General features: G+C 52.5%; 2 protein-coding genes and 1 non-coding gene across 3 annotated transcripts in view; 1 reads left to right on the top strand and 2 right to left on the bottom strand.

Annotated features, from left to right (window-relative positions):
- Window positions 1-8976, bottom strand: part of JAK1 (Janus kinase 1) — a 68157-nt gene extending 59181 nt beyond the window's left edge. The window contains exons 1-2 of the mRNA XM_072932800.1: window positions 8850-8976; window positions 8046-8095 (exon numbers count right to left, since the gene is read on the bottom strand). The gene's annotated coding sequence lies outside the window, so the exon portion shown is untranslated. The remainder of the gene's footprint in view (window positions 1-8045; window positions 8096-8849) is intronic.
- On the bottom strand, window positions 5474-5545 carry MIR101-2 (microRNA mir-101-2). Its single transcript, NR_049011.1, has one exon. It is a non-coding gene; the product is annotated as a microRNA mir-101-2 (primary transcript).
- Window positions 8977-11073: 2097 nt separating the features above from the next.
- On the top strand, window positions 11074-25607 carry AK4 (adenylate kinase 4). Its single transcript, XM_030279369.4, has 5 exons — window positions 11074-11342; window positions 19587-19706; window positions 20652-20824; window positions 22358-22476; window positions 23116-25607. Exons 1-5 carry the CDS (start codon window positions 11114-11116, stop codon window positions 23228-23230), a joined length of 756 nt encoding a protein of 251 aa, XP_030135229.4. The 5' UTR covers window positions 11074-11113; the 3' UTR covers window positions 23231-25607.
- The last annotated feature ends 280 nt before the right edge of the window (window positions 25608-25887 follow it).

The following is a 25887-nucleotide window of genomic DNA, read 5'->3' as shown; positions in this document are numbered from 1 at the left end:
TGAGCAATAATTTAATATTTCCAGATTGGAAATGCCATGTTTGTCACCAAAATGATCCAATATTGATTATGTCCCTCTCTGTCCCAGCACTGTCCAGGTTCCCTGTCCCATGCAGGGGGACACACGTGACACAGAGCACGTAACATTTCTAAAATATTTAATGCCTGGACAAATTCCAAAGCTCACTCTGCTGCTGCTGTTTTCCTCATGTGCACCTTTGGAAATTACAATTCCTCACTCTGAGTCATAAAGCAGCATTTTGAGGTGGGATTTACCATGTTCCCCCTCCCTCTGTCATAAGGAGATTGGTAATTAAGGTTGTGTTTCCAGGAAGGGTGCTGTTCATAATGGCACAGAGGATTCAGAAATCCAGGCAGGATGGCAAACAAGCCCCAAATCTGGAGGGAAGTGGAGTATTTTCCCATAAGGATGAGCTGAGTGCTCCAGTTCAGCTGTGCTAGTTGAATGGATCAGCAGGAGCACATGGCTGCTGTGGGAAGGGCAAAAAGAAAGTGTCAGGGTCTTAGAGAAATGTGATGTTCTGGCTGGTCTGTGTCACCCTGGGTGGCCTTTAAATGGCCACATTAAGAGGAGAATTGTCACAGTGCTACAGTGCTCTTGAATATGGGTTTCAAACCTACTGAGAACATCCAGACTGCAACACAAATTCTGGTGGAAATAGCTGAAGTTACTATTCCAGTCCACAAGGCCTATGGAGGTGAGGAGCAGTGTAGGAATTTTCTCCCATCTCTTGGTTTTCCTCATTTCCTCTTGTATTTCAGGCAGATGTTAAAAGGCTGTGACATTTCCTTTAACTTAGCTGAGTTCAAGAGGTGAGGAAGGGAGAAGTCCAGAGTCTAAGAAGGAACTAAACAGACCTTGTTCCTCTGATAATTTTCAGATAAAACAGCTCTGAGTTTTCCTTTAATCGGACTGCACACAACTGCAGAAGCTTGGCACATTTACATCCAAAATTAATTAGGCTTCATTAGCAATAAACCTCTGGAAATTTGCATTTCCAGAGTCCCCTGGATCCGTTTCAAACCAGGATGCAGCGAGGCTTTGGATGCAGGAGATGTGGATGTTCTGCACAGGGAGGAGATTTTGCTCAAGCAACCACATGACTTTTTTATCACTCTGGGAACGTGAGCACACGGAACACACCAAACCAGGAACATCCTCATGGAGCTTCTCACGTTGTCTTTGTGATTTGTGACCACCTCACCCAGCACAGCCTGTGCTTCCATGGGAGAGGGATTGACTCCTCCTCATCCACTTCCCTCTGGAAGAATCTGCTCCAACACTGTCACCTTTTTGTGAAAAGAGCAGGAGGTGAGACTCCCATCATGGAAAACAGCTCTCCCTGTTCTAATTAAACCACTGATGCTCATTGACCTCCCCTGTTCCTCTCTACCAGCCCTTTCTTTAGGGCTCTTTCCAAACCTGCCTGTGTGGGTGCTGCCCTTATTTGTGCAGCCCTTGACTCATGGCCTTGAACTTCCCACCACCCTCAGCCCCAGGCTGGTCCCAGCAGCAGGGATGAGACCCACGGGTGGGGTCCTGGCTGCTGGGATGGGGTCCCCAGCTCTGCTGTCCATCCACCAACACCTCCAGCAGGAATCATTTGCTCTCTGCCAGTCTTATTTTCAGGCAGGAGGAATCTGAGGCTTGTGCAAATATTTAAACACACGTCTGTCCTGAATTATTCAGTGTACTCTGCCTGCTCCTGGAGCTCATTCAAAGGGAGGGCAGTCGATAGAGCTCTGACATTCACCGTGGAGAGGAGGAGGCTGAGGGAGCACCAACAGCTCCCCGCCCTCTCCACCCCTCCTGCCCCACAGGCTCCAGCTCTGAGCTCCCTGCCACTGCTGTCCAGCACCTAATCTGAGCAAATCTGACTTAATTTAAGGTGACCCCGTGTGGCACAGACCTGGGGACAGCTGTGTCCTGAGCTATGGGTGAGGCTGCAGTGCCTGACTTCAGAAGACCCAAGGAAAAAACTGAGCAGCCTCGTATTTTTCTGCTCTGGTTGAAAGAGGCTTTTTCCAGTGGCAGATGCACATCCCTGTGCATCACAAACTCCAAAGTGCAGCTCTTGGCCTCCTGAAGTCAAAGGGGAACTTGAGATTTGAATTCTAACTTCACCTACGAACTGAAGGACAGCTGGGAGCCAAAGCCCTTTGGAGCAGAGGGGTCTTTCCTCTGGTTCCACCACTCCCAGAAAAATTACATCATTTGCCCAACATCAATTAAAGACCTTCTATAAGAGTATATTAATCCTCACATGGGTCTGTGCACCTCTCCTGCTTCTGTGAAGTGTTATGAAGAGCAAATTATGTACCAAACTTTGCAATCTTGGCTTTCTCATCTGCCCAAATGCAGCAATTACAGCAGTAACTTTGATACTGCAGCACACTGGAACACTCAGCTCCTGCTGAGTACTTTTGTCCCTGATCAGCCATCAAATAAAGTCACAGATTCCCATGGTGAATCAAGCTAATGACAAAATGCAGGGTTTACATATAATCCAACAACTCAGCAAGCAGCTGTTTCCAATATGTGAGATACAAACAGAAATATCTTATGGAGAAAGGAGAAGGGATTGTGTCACCCTCTGTTCACACACTGCTCCTGGGCACTGCTTTTCCCAGTTCCAAGGAAAACCAGGACAGTACAACCAGACTTCAGCAGAGTTCATTCCACATTGTCCAACATCTGTAGGCTCACACTGAGGAATTCCTTAACCAGACATAAACCCAAGTTGCTTTCTGGCACATCTAATATTTGCATGGGGACATTGCAAGTAGGCAGCTTGGTTTGTAAATATGTTCAATCACAAAGGTCTGGGTTAAAGTTCAAGTGTCTGCACTAAGCTGGAGAAAATCTAAATAAGCAGCAATTAAAACAGTCTGATTCATACAGGGCACTGCTGGACTTCGAAATGGCTGAGGGCTTGAAGCTGTGTTAGGAAGTATTCTTATTTCAGTCCAACAGCACAGAAGGTACATTTTAGGAGGAGAAAATGGTATTTTGGGGAAAGGCAACATCTTCACCTGGTTTCAAGGGCTGCAGACAGTGGATGCCTTTAATCCTGCTGCTGCCAGAAGGGCCAGGCTGCTCCGAGCAGAAACTCCCACCCTCGAAAGGCTGAGCTGGGGCTGGGAGCCAGGAGCAGAGTCTGCAGCCTCAGAGCCCCGAGGAGACATCCCAGGAGCAGAAGTGCAGGAGTGGAACGTGGGTGGGAAGGCAGCAGAGTCCAGATGGGAAAAGGGACTTTCCTGATGCAAGAGCCTGAGAACCGCTGGGTAAGAACAGACCCAACTGGAACGGCAGCTGAGAGGCAGGGTGAGAACTGCCCTGCCTTGGGAGCAATCCCAGGAATCACAGACAGCTTCAGAAGAGAGGGGATGGACCTTGTTTCTGCACCACTGCATGCAGGTTGTTTATGTCTTGCTTTAGTAGGAGGAAGTGCTCCAGTGGCAAAAGAGACTCTGAGAGTTGCATTGCTCGTGTGCAGCAATATTTGGACAGCAAACCCACCAGTCTGTCCCATTCTCCTATCAGTAGGAAGCTACAGGAAAAAGAGATGGACTCTCTGCCCACTGTGCTAGAGAGGGAGATAAATTCCAGTAAATCTGAGTGGCGAGGAGCTGCCCCGAGGCACAGCTTCAGCTCCTGTGCCGTGCCAGGCTGTGCTTGTAGTGACAGGAAATGAGGGGCACCGAGGCGGCTCCGTGCCCTGTTCAGCAGCCCCACAAACGGCACAGATCGCTCTTTAACCTCCAACCTGAGCCATGGCTAGGCAGGTGAGCAACTGTATTCCTTGGATCTGATCCATAACAAACCCGGGATTTGCCTCTGAGCACTTCTCTTGCTGCTGCGGGCAGGAAAGAACTTGCTGGTTTCTGCAGGGAGCCACCACGCTGTTTCCATCAGGGAGCACCTGGAGCTGTCCCTGGGGCAGCACCATGAGCACCCGGCTGGATGCACCTGCCTTTCTCCCAGGAAAGGGGATGCACATTCCCTGAGCACCTGCTGGATCCTGAAATGGGTAAAAAGAGAGCCCTGAGAGCTTTCAAACACTCCCATGGCCAGGATCCCAGAGCTCCTCCTCTCCTGTCCATCCTGGAATGGGAGCATGGCACAGCAAGGAGGAGCACAGCAGTGTTGCTGTGGGACAGCCAGTACAGAGATGACCCCTGCTCCTTTTTGGGATAAGCACATTCCCACCCAATCAAGAGGCGCCTGTAACCTTTGGGAAGGGGAAGCTGAGGCTGACTCTGCTCAGATTTTAATCCAGCTCTTGGTAGCAGGATGAGTTTTTTTATTATTATTATTTGCAGTTTCTGGTGAGACAGAGCCATCCTCCAGAAGCAGCCTCGAGCCTCTGTCACAGCACCAGTAAAAATTTCCCCCCTTTAAGTGACACAGGCTGGTGAAATTTCCATCACGGCTGCACAGCCCTGACCCTGCCAGGCTGGCCTCAAAAACTTCAAGTGAGCAGCAGGGAAATGAAAAAAACATCTCAGGGCTAATCCCTGTCCTCTCCCCCGAGCAGCAGGGAGGCCCAGGGCAAAGCCCCACTGGACAAGAATTATCCAACCCAGAAAGAAGAATTTCTAAACAGCACTGGGTCAATGACCACGTTGAGTGTCAGGATGGAGAGTAAATAATGACCTCTGGAAAGTGCAGCGGCAGCCTCGGCAGCCTGAATGCCACCAGTTCCTCGGGGAAGGGCAGGAATCTGGGAAACGGGCACTGCGCAGACATTTCTGCAGGGTTTTGGTTACTTTATGCAAAAATATTTATTAGGATTTCACACTGCCACCACAAGCCGGCCCGCGGGGCCCCTCTGCTGTCGTGTCCCAGCACTGCAGAGTTAACTCGGCACAAAGATCAGCACTGGCTCCCTGAAAACCACCTCCTTTCCAGGGATTTTGATGACACTGCTGTAAAAACTACCCGGGAAATTCAGTCTCCCACTCACAGAGCACAGAAGCCCCGAGGAAACCCTGTAAGGGATGTCCCCAACCCACCAGTAACTCACTGCCAGAAAATCCATTTCCCACCACTCAATTCCACGTAGAGATTCAGAGTTACAGTAACCAGCCAAGACAGTGGCATCCTAACAAAAAAATATTAAACAGTATCTTAAAGGGCTGCATTTTCTCTATTGCTACAGAATAATTTGTTCTGCTACCAAGTAACCTCACCGAGGGGCTGCTTATTTTTAATATCCACCAGGCTGCACAGGACCCTGCCTTGGGAACCATCTCTGAGCACTTTCAAAGCACAGCGTTTCTAAAAGCCCTCCCGAGATGAAACAGCCAATAACGAGGCAGAGTGTGCCATATTTTATTGAAACAAACGTCACCTTTACACCAGGGGTTCCAGGTGAAACCAGCACACTCCAGTGGAGCAGGTGGCCGTGGTGGTGGCTTTGGTGGCCCCGGGGTGCCGTGAAGCTCAGATGGCTGCCATCCTTCAGTTATCACAGTACTGTACCTTTACAAGAGACAGCATCAGCACTGTGATAACTGAGCCAGGGCAGCCTGGCAGTCATTGGCCCCTCCGTGGCACCGCCGAGTCCTCGGTGTCCTCTTCCCTCAGTGTCCCAAAAACCCCACGTCACCCCACGGGTGAAAGCCTCAGGGGCCTTAACACAAGTGGCTTTGCAGCTGAGGTTCACTCCAGGAAATTATCTACATAATTAGTGTTAAATCTTAATGACCGTGAGTGGTTTTAAGCAGCAGCTCCTTCTGGGCAAATCCACCCACGCTGGATTTAATGGAGAAAGAGCAGCCACCTCTCCTGGAGGGGACAGCCACCTCTCCTGGAGGGGACAGCCACCTCTCCTGGAGGGGACAGCCACCTCTCCTGGAGGGGACAGCCACCTCTCCTGGAGGGGACAGCCCTTCCTCCCCCTTAAAGCCAGCCAGCCAGCAGCACTTGGCTCGTGCTGCCCAAGTGTTGGGTGTCAGGGAGCAGTGGGACAGTGGCAGCCAGCCAGGAAAGCTGCTGGAGCCACTCTGGGCCAGCGGGATCACCACGGGCACGGCCCCGACGGCGGCACCGACCCCAAGGGTGGCACCAGCGCCGTGCCCTGTGCCCGCCGGGCTGCTGCTGCCCGCTTTGCCAGGAGCTGGCATTTCCCAGCCCATCCCACACCTTCCCTGGGCTCCTCTGGAGCTTGGCACGTGTGTCTCCAGAGCCAGCAGGGCTGATCCTGGCCGTGCCCTCCCAGGGCAGCAGCTCCCAGAGCCAGCTGTGCTCACAGCAAGCAGCCTCCAGGTGCCCAACTTGGCATTTTTAGGTCATCAAATCCACATAAAAACATTTGAAATACACAATCCCAGTAATTAGTTAAATTACAAGCTTCCATCAATCTATATTTACTCCCCACCATTTTTTTTTCCTTCCTTAAAAACAGGCACTGCTGAAAAGATCATAGAACAATTTCTCCACCCCCACACTGTTGTGTATTTCTACAACTTTGCCCCCTGTTGGGTTTTTTCTTCCCTAAAACCAGGCATTCCTGAAAACATCCCAAAATTATTCCTACCACCTCCACATTGCCTGAGGGAATTGGATACATCAAGTTCTGAAATGAGTTTAAAAAACACAACAGTTTCATGGTGCCAAAGTTAATGTGTAACTAAGTTTCCAATAAAAGTCCATTTATGATGTTGATGGAGCACAAGAAGCTTCCATGTTTCCACCAGCAGGAAGCAGAAATTCCAAAATTGGTGGGTTTTTTTTTTTTAATACTCTAAATAACTCACCTGGCAAAGAGAAGGTGCTGAGATGTTCCAGAGGCTGTTTTTAAGAGAGAAACACAAAAACTCGGCTGGATCCAGCCATGAAAACGCTGCCTTACAAGTTTGCAACTCCAGAGGGCAATGGAGAGGCAAACGTGGAATACAGGAGGAGCAGCACGCAGGGGAAAAAAAAACCATTTGCACATTTTAAAACAAACTCCAAACATACATTACATAAAAGGGGGACAGTCAACAGATTATGCAATGCTGACGTCAGGCAGCACAGATGACTTCAGCATGCATCCCCAAATTTGCAGATTTGCCACAGTTTGGGGATTAATCATTAAGGAATTGGCTGTTGCTAGGAAAGCACAACAAAAACTCGCTAAACATATTAATGTTTTCTGGCTGTGCAAGGGTGGGTTTTGAAAAGGAGCTGCATGAGCAATGAGCCCTTTGCTCTCTCTCACTCCCAGGTGTTTTCACACCACCATTGGTATTCCAGGTGAGGAATTCTACCGATTGCAGCACGGCTTAAGTGTGGGATTGGGAATTCTACATCTCACAGGCTGAGGTGATGAGAGAAGAATCACTGCTTTGCAATTCAAGCATACTTTGATCACTCTATCAGGATTTTACTCAAGCTCCAGCAGCTCCTTATCAGGGTTTTAAAGGGAGAAGGTGAACAATTCCTCCCCAGCACCCTCTGGAACAGCAAGTGTTGGAGTCACACCCGTGTTCCAAGGGCTGATGCCATTTTCTCTGGAGGATCCAGCTCTTCCCCCAGTACAAACACAGTTTGTTGTCTTGCATCTCACACACAGATTTTTGCTTTGCTTCAGCCGGACTAAAGCCACACAGACCTAATGCAGAAATGTCAAGTAGATTCTCAATTTATCTGGAAAAAAACCACCTTTTTTATAGCAAAGTCCACGTTAGTTTTGGAGTCCACCACACATTTCTTTTTCTTGTTATTGCTAAGGCCCTGCAAATTTCCATACACTTTTCAATAAAACCCCCCCAGTTTCCAGTGTTTGCTGCCAGTTCTCACCTTCAAAACCCGTTTAAGTTGGCCTGGTTGGTTTTTAAACTCCAGTTCCACCTCCTGGCCCCTTTGGGGCTGGTGATATTTTTGCAGTTGTTCCCCATGAACCACAATTCCTTCAGCATCCCAGCGATGGGATGAGGACATTCCCTGCCCACATCCCCAGGGCTTGTCCCTCCCCACCCCTACGCACGGGCCGAGGATCTCGCAGCGCTGGGAGCTGCTCCCAGAGGGGAACAAACCTCACATCTCCATCTTCCCCAGCGCGGTTTGAACGCGGATCCCGGCGAGCCTGAGGGGGGAAGAAAACAAACAGCGGGTTACGGGGATCCGCGGGAAGGAAACAAACACCGGGTTACGGGGATCCGCGGGAAGGAAACAAACAGCGGGTTACGGGGATCCGCGGGAAGGAGACAAACATCTGGTTACGGGGATCCCAAACACCGGGTTACGGGGATCCGCGGGAGGGAAACAAACCTCTGGTTACGGGGATCCGCGGGAGGGAAACAAACACCGGGTTACGGGGATCCCAAACACCGGGTTAGGGGGATCCTAAACACCGGGCTACGGGGATCCGCGGGAAGGAAACAAACATCTGGTTACGGGGATCCGCGGGAGGGAAACAAACACCGGGTTATGGGGATCCCAAACACCGGGTTACGGGGATCCGCGGGAAGAAAACAAACACCGGGTTAGGGGACCCGCGGCGGTGACACGGCCGCGCTGAGGGCGGCGGGGCCCGGGCCGCTCCCTCCCAACTTCGCTCCCCGAGCTTACCTGGAGCGGGGAGGGGAAAACCGGGGAGCACCCGCGGGACGGGACGGGACGGGACGGGACGGGACAGGACGGGCAGCCCCCCCTCCCCGTTCGCCGTGAGGGAGCGCCGAGACCCGCCCGGGGCAAGGGAAGGGGGGGGGGCGGCGGCCCCGCCCGCGCAACCTTCGAAAACGCGAGTGCGCCACGCCCGCCCGGCGCCGCCGGCCCCGCGCCCCCCGCCGCCGGCCGGGCAGCCCGCGGTGCCCGGGGCCGCGGCGGGCCGGACCCACCTGCGGGCGCGGCGGGGCCGGGGCGCGACATGACGCAGCACGGGCGGGCGGGCGGCGTGAGCGCCGCCATCTTGCCGTGTTTATGGCAGCGCCGCGCGCACACGTGACCCGCGGCCGCTTCCGGGGGCGGCGCGGGGGCGCGCGCGGGTGGGGGGGGGCGGGGGGGACCGCGGGGGCGCGCACGGACACGGACAGAGACACGGACATGGGAATGGATAGGGACACGGACACGGACACGGACACGGACACGGACACACGGACACGGACACACGGACACGGGCACAGACACGGACACGGACACGGACACGGGGATGTGTGCCCGCCCGGACAGCGCCAGCAGCGACACACAGGGACACACTTGGAGTGACACACACAGAGAGTGACACACGCACCGGCACAGACAGAGTGACACACACAGAGTGACACGTGCACAGGGACACAGACAGTGACACACACAGAGTGACACAGACAGTGACACACACAGTGACACACACAGAGTGACACACAGAGAGCGACACACGCACCGACACACACAGGGACACACTCGGAGTGACACATGCACGGGGACACACAGAGTGACACACACAGAGTGACACAGACAGTGACACACACAGTGACACACACAGAGTGACACAGACAGTGACACAGACAGTGACACAGAGACTGACACAGACAGTGACACACACAGAGTGACACAGACAGTGACACATGCACAGGGACACACAGACACACAGAGAGCGACACACGCACCGACACACACAGAGTGACACACACAGAGTGACACATGCACCGACACACACAGGGACACACTCGGAGTAACACACACAGAGTGACACAGACAGTGACACCTGCACAATGGCACAGACAGGGACACACAGTGACACACGCACAGTGACACACTCAGAGTGACACATGCACAGTGACACACAGAGAGTGACACACACAGAGGGACACAGACAGTGACACACGCACCGACACAGATAGAGTGACACACACAGAGTGACACAGAGAGTGACACCTGCACAGTGGCACAGACAGGGACACACACTGACACACGCACAGTGACACACACAGAGTGACACACACAGAGTGACACACACACTGACACAGTGACACACACAGAATGACACAGACAGTGACACAGACACCAACACAGATAGAGTAACACACACAGAGTGACACAGACAGTGACACACACAGAGTGACACAGATATTGATACCCACACAATGGCACAGACAGTGACACACACTGACACACGCACAGTGACACACTCAGAGCCACACACATGGAGTGGCACAGACAGTGACACATGCACAGTGACACTCGCACAAACAGAGAGGGAGTGACACACGCACCGAGGAAGGGACCCACACACACGGAGTGACACACGCACACACAAGGAGCGGAGCCACACGCAGAGGGAGTCACACACAGGCACACAGCGAGTGACACAAGCACACACAGTGACACCCCCACGGTGTCACCAGCGCTGAGCAGCCCCTGGGCAGGGCGGGCTGTGTGCTGCCAGGCTGTTGGCACGCTGTGTGTGTCTCTGTGTGTGTGTGTGTGCGTGTGTGTGTGACATCCACAGGTTGTACCTCCCGGGCTGTGCTATTCCAGCTGTTTAAGGCTGTACCTCCCGGGCTGTGCTATTCCAGCTGTTTAAGGCTGTACCTCCCCGGGCTGTGCTATTCCAGCTGTTTAAGGCTGTACCTCCCCGGGCTGTGCTATTCCAGCTGTTTAAGGCTGTACCTCCCCGGGCTGTGCTATTCCAGCTGTGCACACACAGGCTGTACCTCCCGGGCTGTGCTATTCCAGCTGTGCACCCACATCTCGCACACCCACGGCCGCGTTTTCCGCCCAGCCCGTGCCCGGTGGTGGCGGTGCCCGTCCCGGTGGTGGCGGTGCCCGTGCCCGGTGGTGGCGGTGCCCGTCCCGGTGGTGGCGGTGCCCGTCCCGGTGGTGGCGGTGCCCGCCCGGTGCTGGCGGTGTCCCGCGGGTCCCCCCCCGGTTCCCTGCGGGCACCGGCCGTGCCGGGCGTGCGGGACGTGCCCCGGGAGCCGCTTCCATGGGCGGCGCGGCTCGGGGAGCCGGGATGCACCGAACCGGGACGCACCGAACCGGGATACACCGAACCGGGATACACCGAACCGGGGCGCACCGGGCCGGGGGATGCCCGGGAGGCTCCGGGACTACAAATCCCAGGGTGCCGCGGCCCGAGGGGGCGGGCGGGGGAGCGGCCCGGGGTCCCCCCGCCCTGCTGATGTGTCCGGGCGGTGCGGGGGGAGCGCGGCCGGGGCGGCTGACGCGGGTCCCGCCCCGCAGCGCTCCGGTGCCGGTACCGGCCATGGCCTCCAAGCTGCTGCGGGCCGTGGTGCTCGGTCCCCCCGGCTCCGGCAAGGGCACGGTGTGCGAGAGGATCGCCCGTAGCTTCGGGCTCCAGCACCTCTCCAGCGGGCAGTTCCTGCGGGAGAGCCTCGGTGGCGGCGGCGGTGAGTGCCCGCGGGGCTGTCCCGTCGGGAGCGGCACCGGGAGCGGCACCGGGAGCGGCACCGGGAGCGGGGGGTCCCTGCCCGCGCATCTCCGGCGGGGCAGCGCTAGGATGGGGTGGGGATGAGCACAGGGTGGGGATGCGGATGGAGATGGGGATGGGGATGGATGGAGATGGGGATCCGTCTCCGCGGCGGGAGCACCACAGGTTGTTTTCTCGCCGTGGATTTGGCACGGCTCGTTCATCCCCTGCTCCCTCCTGCCGGAGCTCAGGGAAAAACGGGATGTGAAGCCGCGGGGTGCCGTGGATGGATGTGCGATGGTTTTTCTCGCTGTCCGGGGTGTGCGATCTCACCGATAACTCCATCCTGCCCCGGGGGATGGATGGCAGATGGATGGAATGCTGCGGCATTCCCACGGCGGCGGGGATGGATTGGGAACGAGCGTTTTTCCAGAGGGGAAAAAACCTGCCGGGAATATCCCTGGTCGGGGAGTAGCAGGAGATGGGTGTCAGCACCCACCTCGCACAGTCACCCCTGGAAACTCGGCTTTTAGGGCTGGCACATCCAAACCCAAAGCCCTGGGAGTGGGATGTGCTGTGCCGGTGTCCCCCGGCCGCCGAGGGGTCCTGGATTGGGCAATCCCGGCGCGTTTCTTTTCCCAACACTTCCCTCTCTCCTCTGCTAATGTGTGAAACACCGACCCGCGGGGGAAGCTGACTCACCGGGCAGGGGAACGGTGAAACGGCCTCGATGCAAAAAAAAAAGCCCAGAGGAGTTAGAAGGGATTTCTATTTTAGAAGGATGGCAAAAACAGGGAGGAAAATTAGGGAAGGTAAAATTTTGGAGAGGTGCGTGGTCCGACAAGGGTGTTGCATACAGCTCTGCGCTGGTCACCCATGTGAAAATACCCAGATTTCCTTTTGTAAATAAAAAGGACAATAATGTTTTCTTTAGAGGGAGGCTGAAAATTTGGAAAATCTTGATGAGAGCTTTGGCTGAAGGACAGAACGCTGGGCTGAAAATCAAGCAGAGGTGCAGCGTGTGGAGAGGGGCAGCACAGTGCCCAGCCAGGAACTGCCACAGCCAAGCCCTGAACCACTCACTGACTGTCCCAAACTTCACTTTTCAGTCCATGCTCTTGCCACAGAGCTCCTCTGGGCACACGGAGAAGCAGGAAGAGCTAGCTGAAGGTGTTTGGGTACATTCAGAAGGCAACAACAAGGAGAAAGGCAGGGAAAATTACTCAGAAGGAAACCAGCCGTGGTTTGGTTCATCTGGCGTGACATTTGGGTCCCACCTTTGACTCAGCCTCTGTAACAGCTCTCAGTGAGCTCCAGTTATGTGATTTTTTTGGTTTTTTGTTTTTGTTTTTTTTGCTATTTGCTTTGGACAAGCTGTTACATGACTGTGCTCTGGGGGAAGCGAGGTGGAAGCAGCTCCTCTTCCCGAGTTTATGGGCTGCGTCACGGCTCTGTGCTTGAGGGGAGCTCTGCAGAACCAACAGGCTCATTACAGACTCCTCATCCCAAAGGCAACTCTGATTCCTGTGTTTTTACGGGGATCTTGGCCCGATGTGGCAGTGCTCCAGGGATTTTCCTGCTGACCACAGTGAGGGTTCGGGCTCAGGGGCATGGGGGGCTCCTGCTGCTGGAGGAAGCTGAGTTCCCAGCATGGACAACATTCCAGTCCACTGCTGGAGCTGGTAGAGGCACTCTCAGGGAACAAAGACTCACTTTTGGGGCAGGTGAAGCAGCTGAATGCACCCCTGCTGCTGCTGAAGGGTTTTGAGTTGTGCTCCAGCAACCCCCAAGCACATCCGCCCCCAGCCGTGTGTCCCCTAATTAGTGCCCCTAATTAGTGCCCATCAACAAGTGGCTGCTCTGCTGGAGGGAAAGGCCTTTCTAACACCTTGGAAAACTTACAGGCTGTGTTTTGGTGCCAGGCAGGGGTGCTGGAGGGTGGTGAGCCATGGTTTTTGGCCAGCTCTTGCCCCGGAGCCCAGGTGGTTGTCTCTGGTGTTGGCAGCATCCCCAGCTCTTAGCAGGACTCTGCAGTTTGTTTGCCACACAGCTGAATTGTTCATCCTGGCTTTGGCTGAGGGTCTGTGGGTCTTGTGTCTGTCCCACCGCTCCCTGTCAGGTGCTCTCTTGGAGCCAGGAGTGGCTCCTGTCCCCTCCTTGTGACAGGTTTCCTTTGTGAGCATCCACCAAAGCATGCACAAACCAAAATTCCCTGGGGGATGTGGGCTGTGCACATTTCCCACACCTTTCCCATGGACCGTGGCCTGTGCTGGCCACACTGGTTTGGTTGGTGGCCAAAGCTGAGCCCACGGATGCAGCCAGACCCTGCTTTGTCACAGGTCCCTGCTCCATCCCTGTGGGAGCAGTGCTCTGACTGCAGGGATCCCTCCCAGTCCTGCTGCTGCCCTCCAGACAGAATTCACAGAATTCACAGGATCACAGAATCACAGAATTCACAGGATCACAGAATTCACAGGATCACAGAATTCACAGAATTCACAGGATCACAGAATTCACAGAATCACAGGATCACAGAATCACAGAATTCACAGAATTCACAGCATCACAGAATTCACAGAATTCACAGGATCACAGAATTCACAGGATCACAGAATTCACAGAATTCACAGGAACACAGAATTCACAGGAACACAGAATCACAGAATTCACAGAATTCACAGAATTCACAGAATTCACAGGATCACAGAATTCACAGGATCACAGAATCACAGAATTCACAGGATTCACAGGATCACAGGAACAGAGAATTCACAGATTCACAGAATCACAGAATTCACAGGATCACAGAATTCACAGAATTCACAGGATCACAGAATTCACAGGATCACAGAATTCACAGAATTCACAGAATCACAGAATTCCCAGAATTCACAGAATCACAGAATCCACAGAATTCACAGGATCACAGAATCACAGAATTCACAGAATTCACAGAATTCACAGAATTCACAGAATTCACAGGATCACAGAATTCACAGGATCACAGAATTCACAGAATTCACAGAATTCACAGAATCACAGAAACACAGAATTCACAGGATCACAGAATTCACAGAATTAACAAAATCACAAAATCACAGAATTCACAGAATCACAGAATTCACAGGATCACAGAATTCACAGAATTCACAGAATTCACAGGATCACAAAATCACAGAATTCACAGAATCAAAGAATTCACAGGATCACAGAATTCACAAAATTCACAGGATCACAGAATTCACAGGACACATCCCTTAAAAATACCTTACAAATACCACATCCTTTAAATACCCTTACAAACATAAAAAATTACACTCTATACCTACAAAACAAATCTATGATTTGTTATCTACAATTAAAAAATCTAAAAAATTTAAAATTTAATCTACAATTAAAAAACCTAAAAAAACCCCAGCAATGATGCATCCTTTTATTATTAAAAAACCCCATTACAATAAAAAAAACAACCTTATTATCCCAATCAAAAGTAAAGATAAAAACAAATTTTTAATAAAAACCACAAATATACTCACTGCTCTAAAACTAACTTAAAAACCAAACAGTCTCATCTAAATAAACAAATAACCCCTAAAAAACCCTAAATACCCTAATAAATAAATAAATAAATAAAAACAGATTAAAGCAACAAACAATCCCTAAAATTCTCCACTATTTATCATTCATCAAAAAAAACCTCCAATTCTTAGAAATTACTTCAAAATCTCAAAAAAAAAAAATAATTAAAAAATATAACCACTACAACTTAAATCCCTTCTCTTTTAATTATCCTTAAAAGAGAACCTCTCATTATCATCAATTGTCCCTTGGGGACAGCTCAAGGTTGTGTTGGGGGAGCCACGAGGAGCTGGAGCCCCCTGAGTTCCAGGGCAGATTAAACCCACGGTCATCAGATTAATGGGATTAAAGCAGGAGGTGAGAGGCTGGGGTTGATCTCAGCACGCTAAAAATCCATTTGCTACCTGGAGTAAGTGCAGAGTAAAGGCTGCACCCCTGCTCCCCTTTGGAATGGGGGTTTTCCATAGGGCTGGGGGCTGGGAAAGGGGATAGCCACTGTTAAATTTGGAGTTTTAACTGCCTGGAAGGAACCCCAAGGGCTGGGAGGTTGGGAGGATGCTCTGAGCACATCCTGGGGGTCTGAGAGCCCTGTGATGTTGGAATCTGAGGTATTGATGATTCTCAGATTGCAGAAAGTTTCTGTCTCTCTGCCCCACTGCCAAAGCAGAAGCCATAATTGGTCTGTGCTGGTTTCAAGGTTGTTTATTCTGTTTATCTCTAACATGTTCTGCTGCCCTGCCGCAGCTCTGTCCTGCAGGGCAGCGTGTGGGGCTCTGCCCTCAGTGGGATGGTACAAACATTAAATACCACAAACTACCTGTGCTGGATTTACAATAACGTGCCAATATCTGTCACCTACGTTGAACAGTGTGTCCCCAGCCTGAACCAACAGAAAAATGCCAACAGCACAGTGAAACATGGAGGGCATGAAGAAGGAGAAAAAGGACAAGGCACACCCAATTTCCTCCATCTTGTCCCCTTTGGACCCCTCATCTAGAATCCTAAAATTTTACTTTTGCACCCGTGTCACACTTAATTATTATTTATATCAAACACTCAGAGCTTGTAATTCATCCTGTAAGACTGAAAACTCTTTTCCATGGACAGAGATCACAGCCAGTGTCTCTGGGGGCTCTGTCCAGGGGGGTCCCAGGGCAGCCAGAGGGAAGCCCTGGGTTCCCACACTGCAGGTCCTTCCTGCAAATCCATGGCTGCTCCTCCTTGAAGAGAGGAGATGTGGCAGTGCTTTGGAGCAGGGAGGAGCTCCAGGAGCTGAATTCACACAGGGAGGGGACAGGGGAGCAGCAGGGACTGTCCTGGCAGAGCTGTCCCTCTGTCCTGGGGCGTGGGAACGCTGCAGCCTCGGGGCAGCGGGGCTGGGGGGCTCTGCTGTGTTCCCACACTCTGCTCCCAGCCCCGGGGTGTTTGCAGCTCCAGGCCCGGCTCCAGCAGCCCTGCTGAGCCACAGCTGCTCCCTGGGATGGCCATCTGTCCTCAGGTGACAGCCAGGCTGTGTGTGGCCTCTCCCAGCTCCTGGGATGGCTGTATCTCCCTGGAATGACAGCCAGACCTCGTGTGGCAGCTCCTGGGATGGCCATTCCTGCTCAGGGTGACAGCCAGACCTTGTGTGGCCTCTCCCAGCTCCTGGGATGGTCATCCCTCCTTGGGGTGACTACTGGACCTTGTGGGATGGCCATCCTTGCTGAGGTGACAGCCAAATCTGGTGTGGCAGCTCCTGGTCCCTTGAATGTCTATCCTTCCTTGGGTAACAGCCAAATCTGGTGTGGCAGCTCCTGGCCCCCTGGATGTCCATCCCTCCTTGGGTCTCCTGGATATCTATCACTCCTCAGGTCCCCTGGATGTCCATCCCTCCTCGGGTCTCTTGGATATCTATCACTCCTCAGGTCTCCTGGATGTCCATCCCTCCTCGGGTCCCCTGGATGTCCATCCCTCCTCGGGTCTCCTGGATATCTATCACTCCTCAGGTCTCCTGGATGTCCATCCCTCCTCGGGTCTCCTGGATGTCCATCCCTCCTCAGGTCCCCTGGATGTCCATCCCTCCTCAGGTGACAGCCACACCTTGCCCAGCAGCTCCCAGCTCCTCCCCTGAGCAGCCCTGCAGCGAGTTCATTCTCTGTGAGCCTCTGGCACTGCACAGACCACGTCAAGAATTATGAAAAAATCCCCAAAACCCTTGGTTTTATAATGCTGATGGCCTCAGGGCTCCGTGCTGTTTGCACAGCCCACGGGGTGGTTTTTCCATGCCGTGTCCTTGGCTTCCCCAGGCAGGAATGTGGTGACGTCTGGGCAGTGACAAAGAAGCTGTCATTGAGAAAAGGTGTTTTCTGCTGGCTGCCAGCTGGAATTCCTGCCTGGATCCGAGGCAGTGGGATGTGATCCCGGTGACTCAGCCCTGAGTCAGCTCCCAGGCAGCCTGGATGTTGGATTCCAGCATCCTGCACTTCTGGCCCTGCTCCAGGGAGGAGGCCGGACCTTTGTTCTGGTGTCGGGAGAAGGAGTCACACACAGCAGGGAAAAATCTGAGCGTTTTCCAGGCAGATTCTTTGGATTCTGGGTGAAAGCTGGGAGCCTGGCTGGTCTGGGAGCCCCACCTGCCCAGGCAGCCCCATCCCCACGCTCCCAGGGGATGTGTTCACAGAGTTCACAGGATCACAGAATCACAGAATTCACAGAATCACAGAATTCACAGAATTCACAGAATTCACAGAATCACAGATTTCACAGGATCACAGAATTCATAGAATTCACAGGATCACAGAATTCACAGAATCACAGAATTCACAGAATTCACAGGATCACAGAATTCACAGAATCACAGAATTCACAGGATCACAGAATTCACAGAATCACAGAATTCACAGAATTCACAGAATTCACAGAATCACAGAATCACAGAATTCACAGGATCACAGAATTCACAGAATTCACAGAATCACAGAATTCACAGAATCACAGAATTCACAGAATCACTGGGTTGGAAGAGACCTTCAAGATCATCAAGTCCAACCCAGCCCCAACACCTCAGTCAGACCCTGGCACCCAGTGCCACATCCAGGCTTTTTAAACACACCCAGGGATGGTGACTCCACCACCTCCCTGGGCAGCCATTCCAGAACTTCATCACCTTTCTGTAAAGAACATTTTCCTGCTATCCAGCCTGTATTTCCCTTGGAAACACAGCTGGAGGCTGTGTGCTGTGTTCTGTCAGTGCTGCCTGCAGACAGAGCCCAGCCCCAGCTGAGCACAGGCACCTTTCAGGAGCTGTGGGGAGCGCTGAGGGCAGCCCTGAGTCTCCTTTTCTCCAGGCTGAGCACCCCCAGCTCCCTCAGGGGTTCCTCACAGGGTTTGTGCTCCCAGCCCTTCTCCAGCCTCGCTGCCTCCTCTGGATGAGCTCCAGCATCTCAAAGTCCTTCCCAAACTGAGGGGCCAGAACAGGACCCCTGCTCAGGCTGGTTCTTCCCTTAGAACAGATGAATAATCCTCTCCAATAATTGTTTATCTTGCAAAAACCCCTCCTGCAGCTGAGGAATTCATCCCCAGCCAGGTGCAGGTGCTGCCTCCTTGGACACCTTGCTGCAGCCTGGAGAGCCGGAGCTGCCTCCAGTGCAGGATCTGGGGGTTATTTTTAGAGAGGACTCACACTTGGAGAGGGCTGAAATGTGCTGTCCTCACCAGAAAGGGTGCAAAAAATAGATCAGGGAATTGTTCATTTCTGGTGACAAATGCTATTTCAGCTGCTGTGGGAAGACAGCAGAAGAGATGTGGGGTACAAGAGGAAAGGGTCCCATACAGGGACGAAGAATATTTCCATTTTCCAAATGTCTTCTTTGTGTTTCTGAGGGGCTGAAAGAAAATCACAGCAAACATCCATCATGGAATGGGTTGGGTTGGAAAGGACCTTAAAGTTCATCCAGTTCTACCTCCTGCCATGGCAGGGACACCTTCCCCTGTCCCAGGCTGCTCCAGCCTGGCCTTGGGCACTGCAGGGATCCAGGGCAGCCACAGCTGCTCTGGGAATTCCATCCCAGGGCCTGCCCACACTCCCAGCCAGGAATTCCTTCCCAATATCCCATTTAAATCCCCTTTTCCAGCTTAAATCTATTCCCTGTCCCTCCCTGCCTTGTCCCCAGTCCCTCTCCAGCTCCCAGAAGCAGCTGAAGCTGAGGGCTGTGGGAGAGCCAGGCAGGAGCCCAGGAATGTGCACTCACCTTGCAATTCCCACAATTATCTTCTCAAGGATGTGATCCTGGGAATCATTTTCTTATCAGAGCTTATCTTAAGTGGAGACTGTGAAATCTTTCAGCCCTGGGGATGGGAAGCAAGCTCAGGTGTTTGGGACAGTCCTTCCCTGTGCCCACATGGGAGCCAAAGGAGCAGATCCAGGGCTTCTCTCTCCATCAGCTGAGGGCCTGGCTGAGGCCCAGCATGTTCCTGCTCTCAGGTATCTCAGGAATTCCCACTCCTCCACCACAAAATGACTCTGTGGCCTTTCCATCGCGAGCAGAGCAACGCTGCCAAAAATCTCCCAGACAGAATTTGAGGGGGAGTGATATTTTTCAAGTGGAAACGTCGTGATTTTTATTTTTAATTTTTTTCATCCATTTTTCTTTCTCATCTTGAGCAGAAGCTGGAGCCTTGGCCCAGCAGTACCTCGAGAGAGGCCTCCTGGTGCCTGACCACGTCATCACGCGCCTGATGATGGCCGAGCTGGAGAAGAGGAGGGAGCAGCACTGGCTGCTGGATGGTGAGTCCAGAGGGGGAAATCCCAGCTCCTTTGGGATGTTCCTCTGTTCCTGATGGTTTGGCAGCCCCAGGAGAGAGAAAAGGAGCTGGAGGTGGGAGGAGAGGCAGGAGCTGAGCTGCTGGCAGGGACATTTCCCGCTGGCCTCGGTGCATGCGTGCCCGGCTGAGCCCTTGGCATGTGGCCGGGAAAGGGAAGGGCAGGGAGAGGAGCTGGGTGTTCCACAAGCAGGGCAGGGCTGGAGACATGCCAGGAAAAACTTCTTCCCTCCTTCACACACCAAACAGGCACGGCCTGGGGTCCCTGGCCATGGCTGGAAGGAGACTCAAAGAATCTCAGAGTGGTTTGGGTTGGGTGAAACCTTAAACATCATCCAGTGCCACTCCTGCCATGGGCAGGGACACCTTCCACAGGCAGGGTCACCTCCCACTATCCCAGGCTGCTCCCACCTGGCCTTAGACACTTCCAGGAATGTGGCAGCCACAGCTGCTCTGGGCACCCTTTGCCTGCCCACCCTCCCAGGGAACAATTCCCAATTCCAAATATCCCATCCATCCCTGCCCTCTGGTAGTGGGAACCATTCCCTGTGTCCTGTCCCTCCGTCCCTTGTAAAAGATCTCTCTCCATCTTTTTTCTGGGCTCCCTTCTGGTCTTTAAAGTCCCTTCCTATCCAAACCATCTGGGATTCTGGAATTCTCTGCTCCAGCTGCTCACTGGCTGTCCCAAGGAGGACAGGACCGTGTCACTGCAGTCTCCTTGATGCCCTCCACACCAACCAGCAGTTTGTGTGTGCACAGCACTCTGCTCCCTTCACCTTTTCCCTGGTCATTCCAGCCCTCGTCCCTGTCCTGCCATGGCCTGTGTCCTCCTGCCCGCCCCCAGCCCCCGAGCAGGGACAGCAGCCACCAGCCTGAGCCCCGGGCGTCACATTTTGTTCCTACACCCCAGGTTTCCCTCGGACACTGGGGCAGGCCAAGGCTCTGGATGGGATCTGCCAGCTGGACCTGGTGATCAGCCTGAACATCCCCTTCGAGACGCTGAAGGATCGCCTGAGCGCCCGCTGGGTGCACCCCGCCAGCGGCAGGGTCTACAACATGGACTTCAACCCTCCCCACACACAGGTAGGAGCCCCGGGGCCACCCACAGGAGGGAAATTTGGGAGAAGTTTCTGTTCGCTGCAGGAGCTGCAATCCTGAAGGAGCTCTGGGGGTGTGATCCTGGGTGGAAGGGCTGAGCGCTGTGAGGAATTGAGCTGAATGTTCTGAGGAATTGTGCTAAACTTTCCTGAGGGATTGTGCTAAATGTTCTGAGGGATTGTGCTAAAATTTCCTGAGGAATTGTGCTAAATGTTCTGAGGGATTGTGCTAAACTTTCCTGAGGGATTGTGCTAAAATTTCCTGAGGGATTGTGCTAAACTTTCCTGAGGGATTGTGCTAAAATTTACTGAGGAATTGTGCTAAAATTTACTGAGGAATTGTGCTAAAATTTACTGAGGGATTGTGCTAAACTTTCCTGAGAGATTGTGCTAGAATTTCCTGAGGGATTGTGCTAAAATTTCCTGAGGAATTGTGCTAAATGTTCTGAGGGATTGTGCTCAACTTTCCTGAAGGATTGTGCTAAACTTTCCTGAGGGATTGTGCTAAAATTTACTGAGGGATTGTGCTAAATTTTCCTGAGGGATTGTGCTAAAATTTCCTGAGGAATTGTGCTAAAATTTCCTGAGGAATTGTGCTAAATGTTCTGAGGGATTGTGCTAAAATTTCCTGAGGGATTGTGCTAAAATTTCCTGAGGAACAGTACTAAACTTTCCTGAGGGATTGTGCTAAACTTCCCTGAGGGATTGTGCTAAAATTTCCTGAGGAATTGTGCTAAAATTTACTGAGGGATTGTGCTAAACTTTCCTGAGGAACTGTGCTAAAATTTCCCGAGGAATTGTGCTAAAATTTACTGAGGAATTGTGCTAAATGTTCTGAGGGATTGTGTTCAATTTTCCTGAGGAATTGTGCTAAACCTTCTGAGGAACTGTTCTGAGGGACTGTGCTAAACTTTCCTGAGGAATTGTGCTAAACTTTCCTGAGGAATTGTGCTAAACTTTCCTGAGGAAAGCGGGATTTATGCAGGCAGTGATGCCTTGTGGGGGCTGTCCTAGAGCAGAGCTGGGCAGAGTCACAGAATAAATTCGGGATTTATTAAAGGATCTCCTCATGGATCCACCTTGGGCAGGACCAGAGCCCAGCCAGGGCTGCACCCAAATGAACCAAAATGGCCCCAAAATGCACGAGCGCTCCCGGGGGCTCTCCCTGGGATCAGTTCTGCTCCATTGGCACCTTGGAGTTCATTGTCCCATTCCAGCTTCAGCCCAGGCAGTCCCACCCTGCTTGTTTTTATCTCTCCAGCCCACAGTGTTTGTGCTCCTGGGCTGAGATTTGGATCATTTGTCCTTGGTGCCCAGCTGGAGCAGGAATTGTTTTGTGTCCCTGCTCTGTGCAGAGAGCTCAGCATCCCCTGATGTGAAGCTCAGAATTACACACTAAGCAGCTCAGAATGTGAAAATGTAAAAGCCAACACCTGAGGCATCAGCAGGCCCAGGCATTTGACAGCTGCAGGGTGGGAGATGGGGTGGGTGATGTCCCTGTGTGCTTGGTGTCCCTCAGGGGGTGGATGACCTGACGGGAGAGCCGCTGGTGCAGCGCGAGGACGACCGGCCCGAGGCCGTGGCCGCGCGCCTCAGGAAGTACAAAGATGCTGCCAAGCCCGTGATGGAGCTCTACAAGTGAGTTGGGCACGAGCAGAAACCACAGCAGGGCTGCCAGAACAGCCACCAGGGCTCTTTGTCCCGTGCCCACATCCCAAAGAGCCCTGGCAGGTTTTTGGGGCCAAGCCCTGAGCCTGGACGGGACCTCCCTTGGAGGAAGGAGGGTGATCCAGAGAAATTCCCAGCTCCTGTTGGTCCTGCTGGCATCATCACATGGGAGGGGTGTTTTGGCTTCGATCCAGAGTGGGACATGCCATGAAAAATCCATCCAGGACCCCGAGGGGTTTGGGTGAAGCACAGGGCAGGAGAAGGGAGCTCAGATGGATCTGCTGGGAGCACAGAGGGGTTCCAGGGCTTGTTCCCCTTGTGGGGCTGCTCTTCCCTAGCCAGTTTGGGAATCATGGATTGCTCTAGGGTGGTAATTCTGCTGCTCAAATGAAGTAGAAATCCAGGAATGTTTTTAAGCACATGAGGGGCCAAAGTTTCCCTTGCAGGGGAAGGGAGAGAATTACAGAATCCCAAAATGGTTTGGGTTGGGAGGGACCTTAAAGCCCATCCCATTCCATCCTCTGCCATGGGCAGGGACACCTCCACTACCCCTGTCCAAGCTGGCTTGGTTGGGATGGGCTCCTGACTTCTCCCACCTTTTTTTTCCAGGAGCAGGGGCATCCTTCACTCCTTCTCTGGCACAGAGACCAACAAGATCTGGCCCTACGTGTACACCCTGCTGTCCAGCAGGATCCCACCCGTCCTCCCGGAGGAGGAGCACTAACCAGCTCGTGCCAAGCGCCAGGATTTCATTCCATCCTGGATTTGGTTCCCAGTGCAGTGCCAGGGCTGTGCTGGGCTTGGGTGATCATGACTGGGTGATATTAGTGGGTACCAGTCACAGCCAGGATCAGATCTTTGTTTAGAAGGTCAAGTCTGCTGGAATTAGGGGGTTTTCCCCCTCTTTTGGGGCTCTTTTTGGGAGTTCTCCTGCCTGTGGTCCATCCTGGACTGGTGATGCTGACCAGGGCATTGGTCATTCCAGGTTTACACAGCTTTGCCATGGTGTCCTTGCCATCCCTTTTCCAGCCCAAATCCCTGGCTGAGCCCACGTGTGCTATCCTGTTGCTCCACAGGACCATTTTCTGCTGAGGACTCTAGGCTGAGGGCTTTTTTCTCTATAAATTATTTTCTATTAAATGTATTTCTCAGAGAAATAAAGCTCTAGAAAGCAACACTTAGCCCAGTGGGAATTTTGGGAGCAACATGGAAAACGTGTGTACTACAAAGCTGACATGTGAGGATCACATTTCCAGCATGACTACAGGTAAAAGAGGTAAAACCTTGGAGCTGAACCTCTCCCTTGTCCTCCTTCCACGGGGAGAGCTGAATTCCCTGTTGGAAAAAGCTGCTGTACAGGTTTTTATGGAATGCTGTGACCTGGGCTGGGGATGAGTTGCACTCCTTTGTGCTTTCCTGGTTTCTAGCTTTCAATACTACAAGATAGCAACGTCCTAAGAGTTTCTCCCAAAGATTTATCTCCACACGTGATTCAGTTTTGGGAAGAAATCAGCTCATTCCATCTTCTGTGCTGCCTTTGTCCCCAAGGTCCCCTGGCCAGGGGGTCCCTTCAGCTGCTCCTGCTGCATCCCCCAGCAAAGTGACTCCCCTCCCATGAAATCCCAGAGATCTTTCTTTCCTTGGGATGCACCCAGGGCCATGGCAGGTGTTTTCCCACAATTTGCAGCATCCTTGGATTGTGTTGGGGCTGGGCTTTTCTCAACTGGAAGTGCTGTCACCCTCTTTTTGTAGGATGCAGTACCCGAGCAATGGGGACAATTCTGGTCTCCTCGAGTTGCCTTATTTTATAAACTATATTTAAGAAAAAAAAAATTAAAGCAAGATGTGTATTTGTAAAGGTTTAAAACAAACGAAGAAACAAAAAGTGCTGAAGTTTAGCATCACCTTTTTGGGAATTGTGCATGGAGCTGTTGGATCTGCAGGGAATTCTGCTTCTGCCAGTGGGGCTCACAGCAGGGCAGGAACCTGGCACTGCTGGCACCTCTTGGATTAATCAGAGCACCTTTCTGCTGCTGGATGTCCCTGGGTTTATTTTTCCTTTATTTTCCCTGAGGCCCACAGCAGGGAAAGGGGAGTGACCAGATTTTTGAAGGGATTTTTTCCGGGTGTGAAACTTCAGCTCCTGCCTGGGTTTATTCCTCCCAGCTGAGCATCCTTGTGCTGACCAAGGAGCCCCTAAAATTTGCTTTATCCTGGTGCTCTCCCCAGTGGAGCCAGAGTGGGATCACTGCCCACATTCCCCCTGCTCACCCCTGCCAAAGTGGGAGAAGCCAAAGTGCTCCCACCCTGCTCCAGGTGGGAATTTTCCAGGTGGGAACAAAGGGATTGTCAGGTCTCACTGCTGTCCCAGGAGGCCTTTCCATGCCCTGGTGCTGGGAGCTGCAAATCTTCCAGCTGGCAATGAAAGCCAGTTTCAGAAAGATTTGGGATTTTCCCACAACCTTGGGATGAAGGTCTGGGCTGGTTTTAGACACAAATCCAGAACCAGCCAAAACCTGTGTGCTGCTTTCTTTGGAACAGCTTTGGGCAGGAGGTTTTAGGGTTTATTTTTTAGGCTATAAAAACAGCTGAGTGCCAGGCAGAGGGGCTGATCCCTGCTTTGCCTTGTCCTCTCCTTGTGTCCTGTCCTTCCCTGCTGCAAAATTCCTCCTGAAGAGAGAATTCCATGCAGCCAGCACAGGACAGGGCTGCAGATGCCTTTTGCAGGCTTTGAGCCCTCGAATAGGTGTGAAAATCCCGTGGCTGTGCATGCATCCACCCCTCGGGATGGAATTTTCTACCAGACCTGTTGCATTTTCCGAGACCAAATTCCAGCAGGGAATTTGTCCCTCGCTGTGCCCCTGCCGTGTTCCCCTTTGGTATTTTACTGTGAACCCCAAACCTTTTGTAAAGCCACAGCAATTTTGTACTGACCCGAGATACTGTGTGGAGGGAGGAGCCTCTCCCCCCTGGAATGTCACGCCGAGTTTTCTTCCCGGAGTTTTCTTCCCGGAGTTTTCTTCCCGGAGTTTTCTTCCCGGTGAATCGCTGCAGCTGTGTTACTGCTCTCCAGATGTAAATAAAGATTTTTCTCCTGCTGATCCCTGTGCTGGCAGAGTCCGTGTGGGTTGTGCCCTGCCAAGGCAGCAGGGCAGTGTTGATCTGGAATTCCTTTGTGGGAGCTGAGGAGGAGGAGGAGAGAGGAAGAAGAGGAATCAGAGCATCCCTGCCTGAAGGTGGGAAACCCCTCAGGCTTTGGGTTTGGACCCAGTGCAGCTCTTTGGCTCCTTTATCTGGTATAATCCAAAATATTGGTTAAAAAGGCAGTTTGGATGCAGCTATTTGCTCCAGCCCCCCTGTCCTTATCCCGGAATCTCAGAA

The sequence above is a fragment of the Taeniopygia guttata genome, chromosome 8 (assembly GCF_048771995.1).
Source record: "Taeniopygia guttata chromosome 8, bTaeGut7.mat, whole genome shotgun sequence".
Classification (NCBI taxonomy): Eukaryota; Metazoa; Chordata; class Aves; order Passeriformes; family Estrildidae; genus Taeniopygia; species Taeniopygia guttata.
The sequence above is the reverse complement of the archived record's forward strand: the minus strand, read 5'-3'. Positions and strand labels throughout refer to the sequence as shown.

Coding starts and splice junctions, on each gene's coding strand:
- AK4 (XM_030279369.4), top strand. CDS start 11,114: ATGTGTCCGGGCGGTGCGGGGGGAGCGCGGCCGGGGCGGCTGACGCGG. Junction 11,343..19,586: donor GAGCCTCGGTGGCGGCGGCG/GTGAGTGCCCGC, acceptor CATCTTGAGCAG/AAGCTGGAGCCTTGGCCCAG. Junction 22,477..23,115: donor CCCGTGATGGAGCTCTACAA/GTGAGTTGGGCA, acceptor TTTTTTTTCCAG/GAGCAGGGGCATCCTTCACT.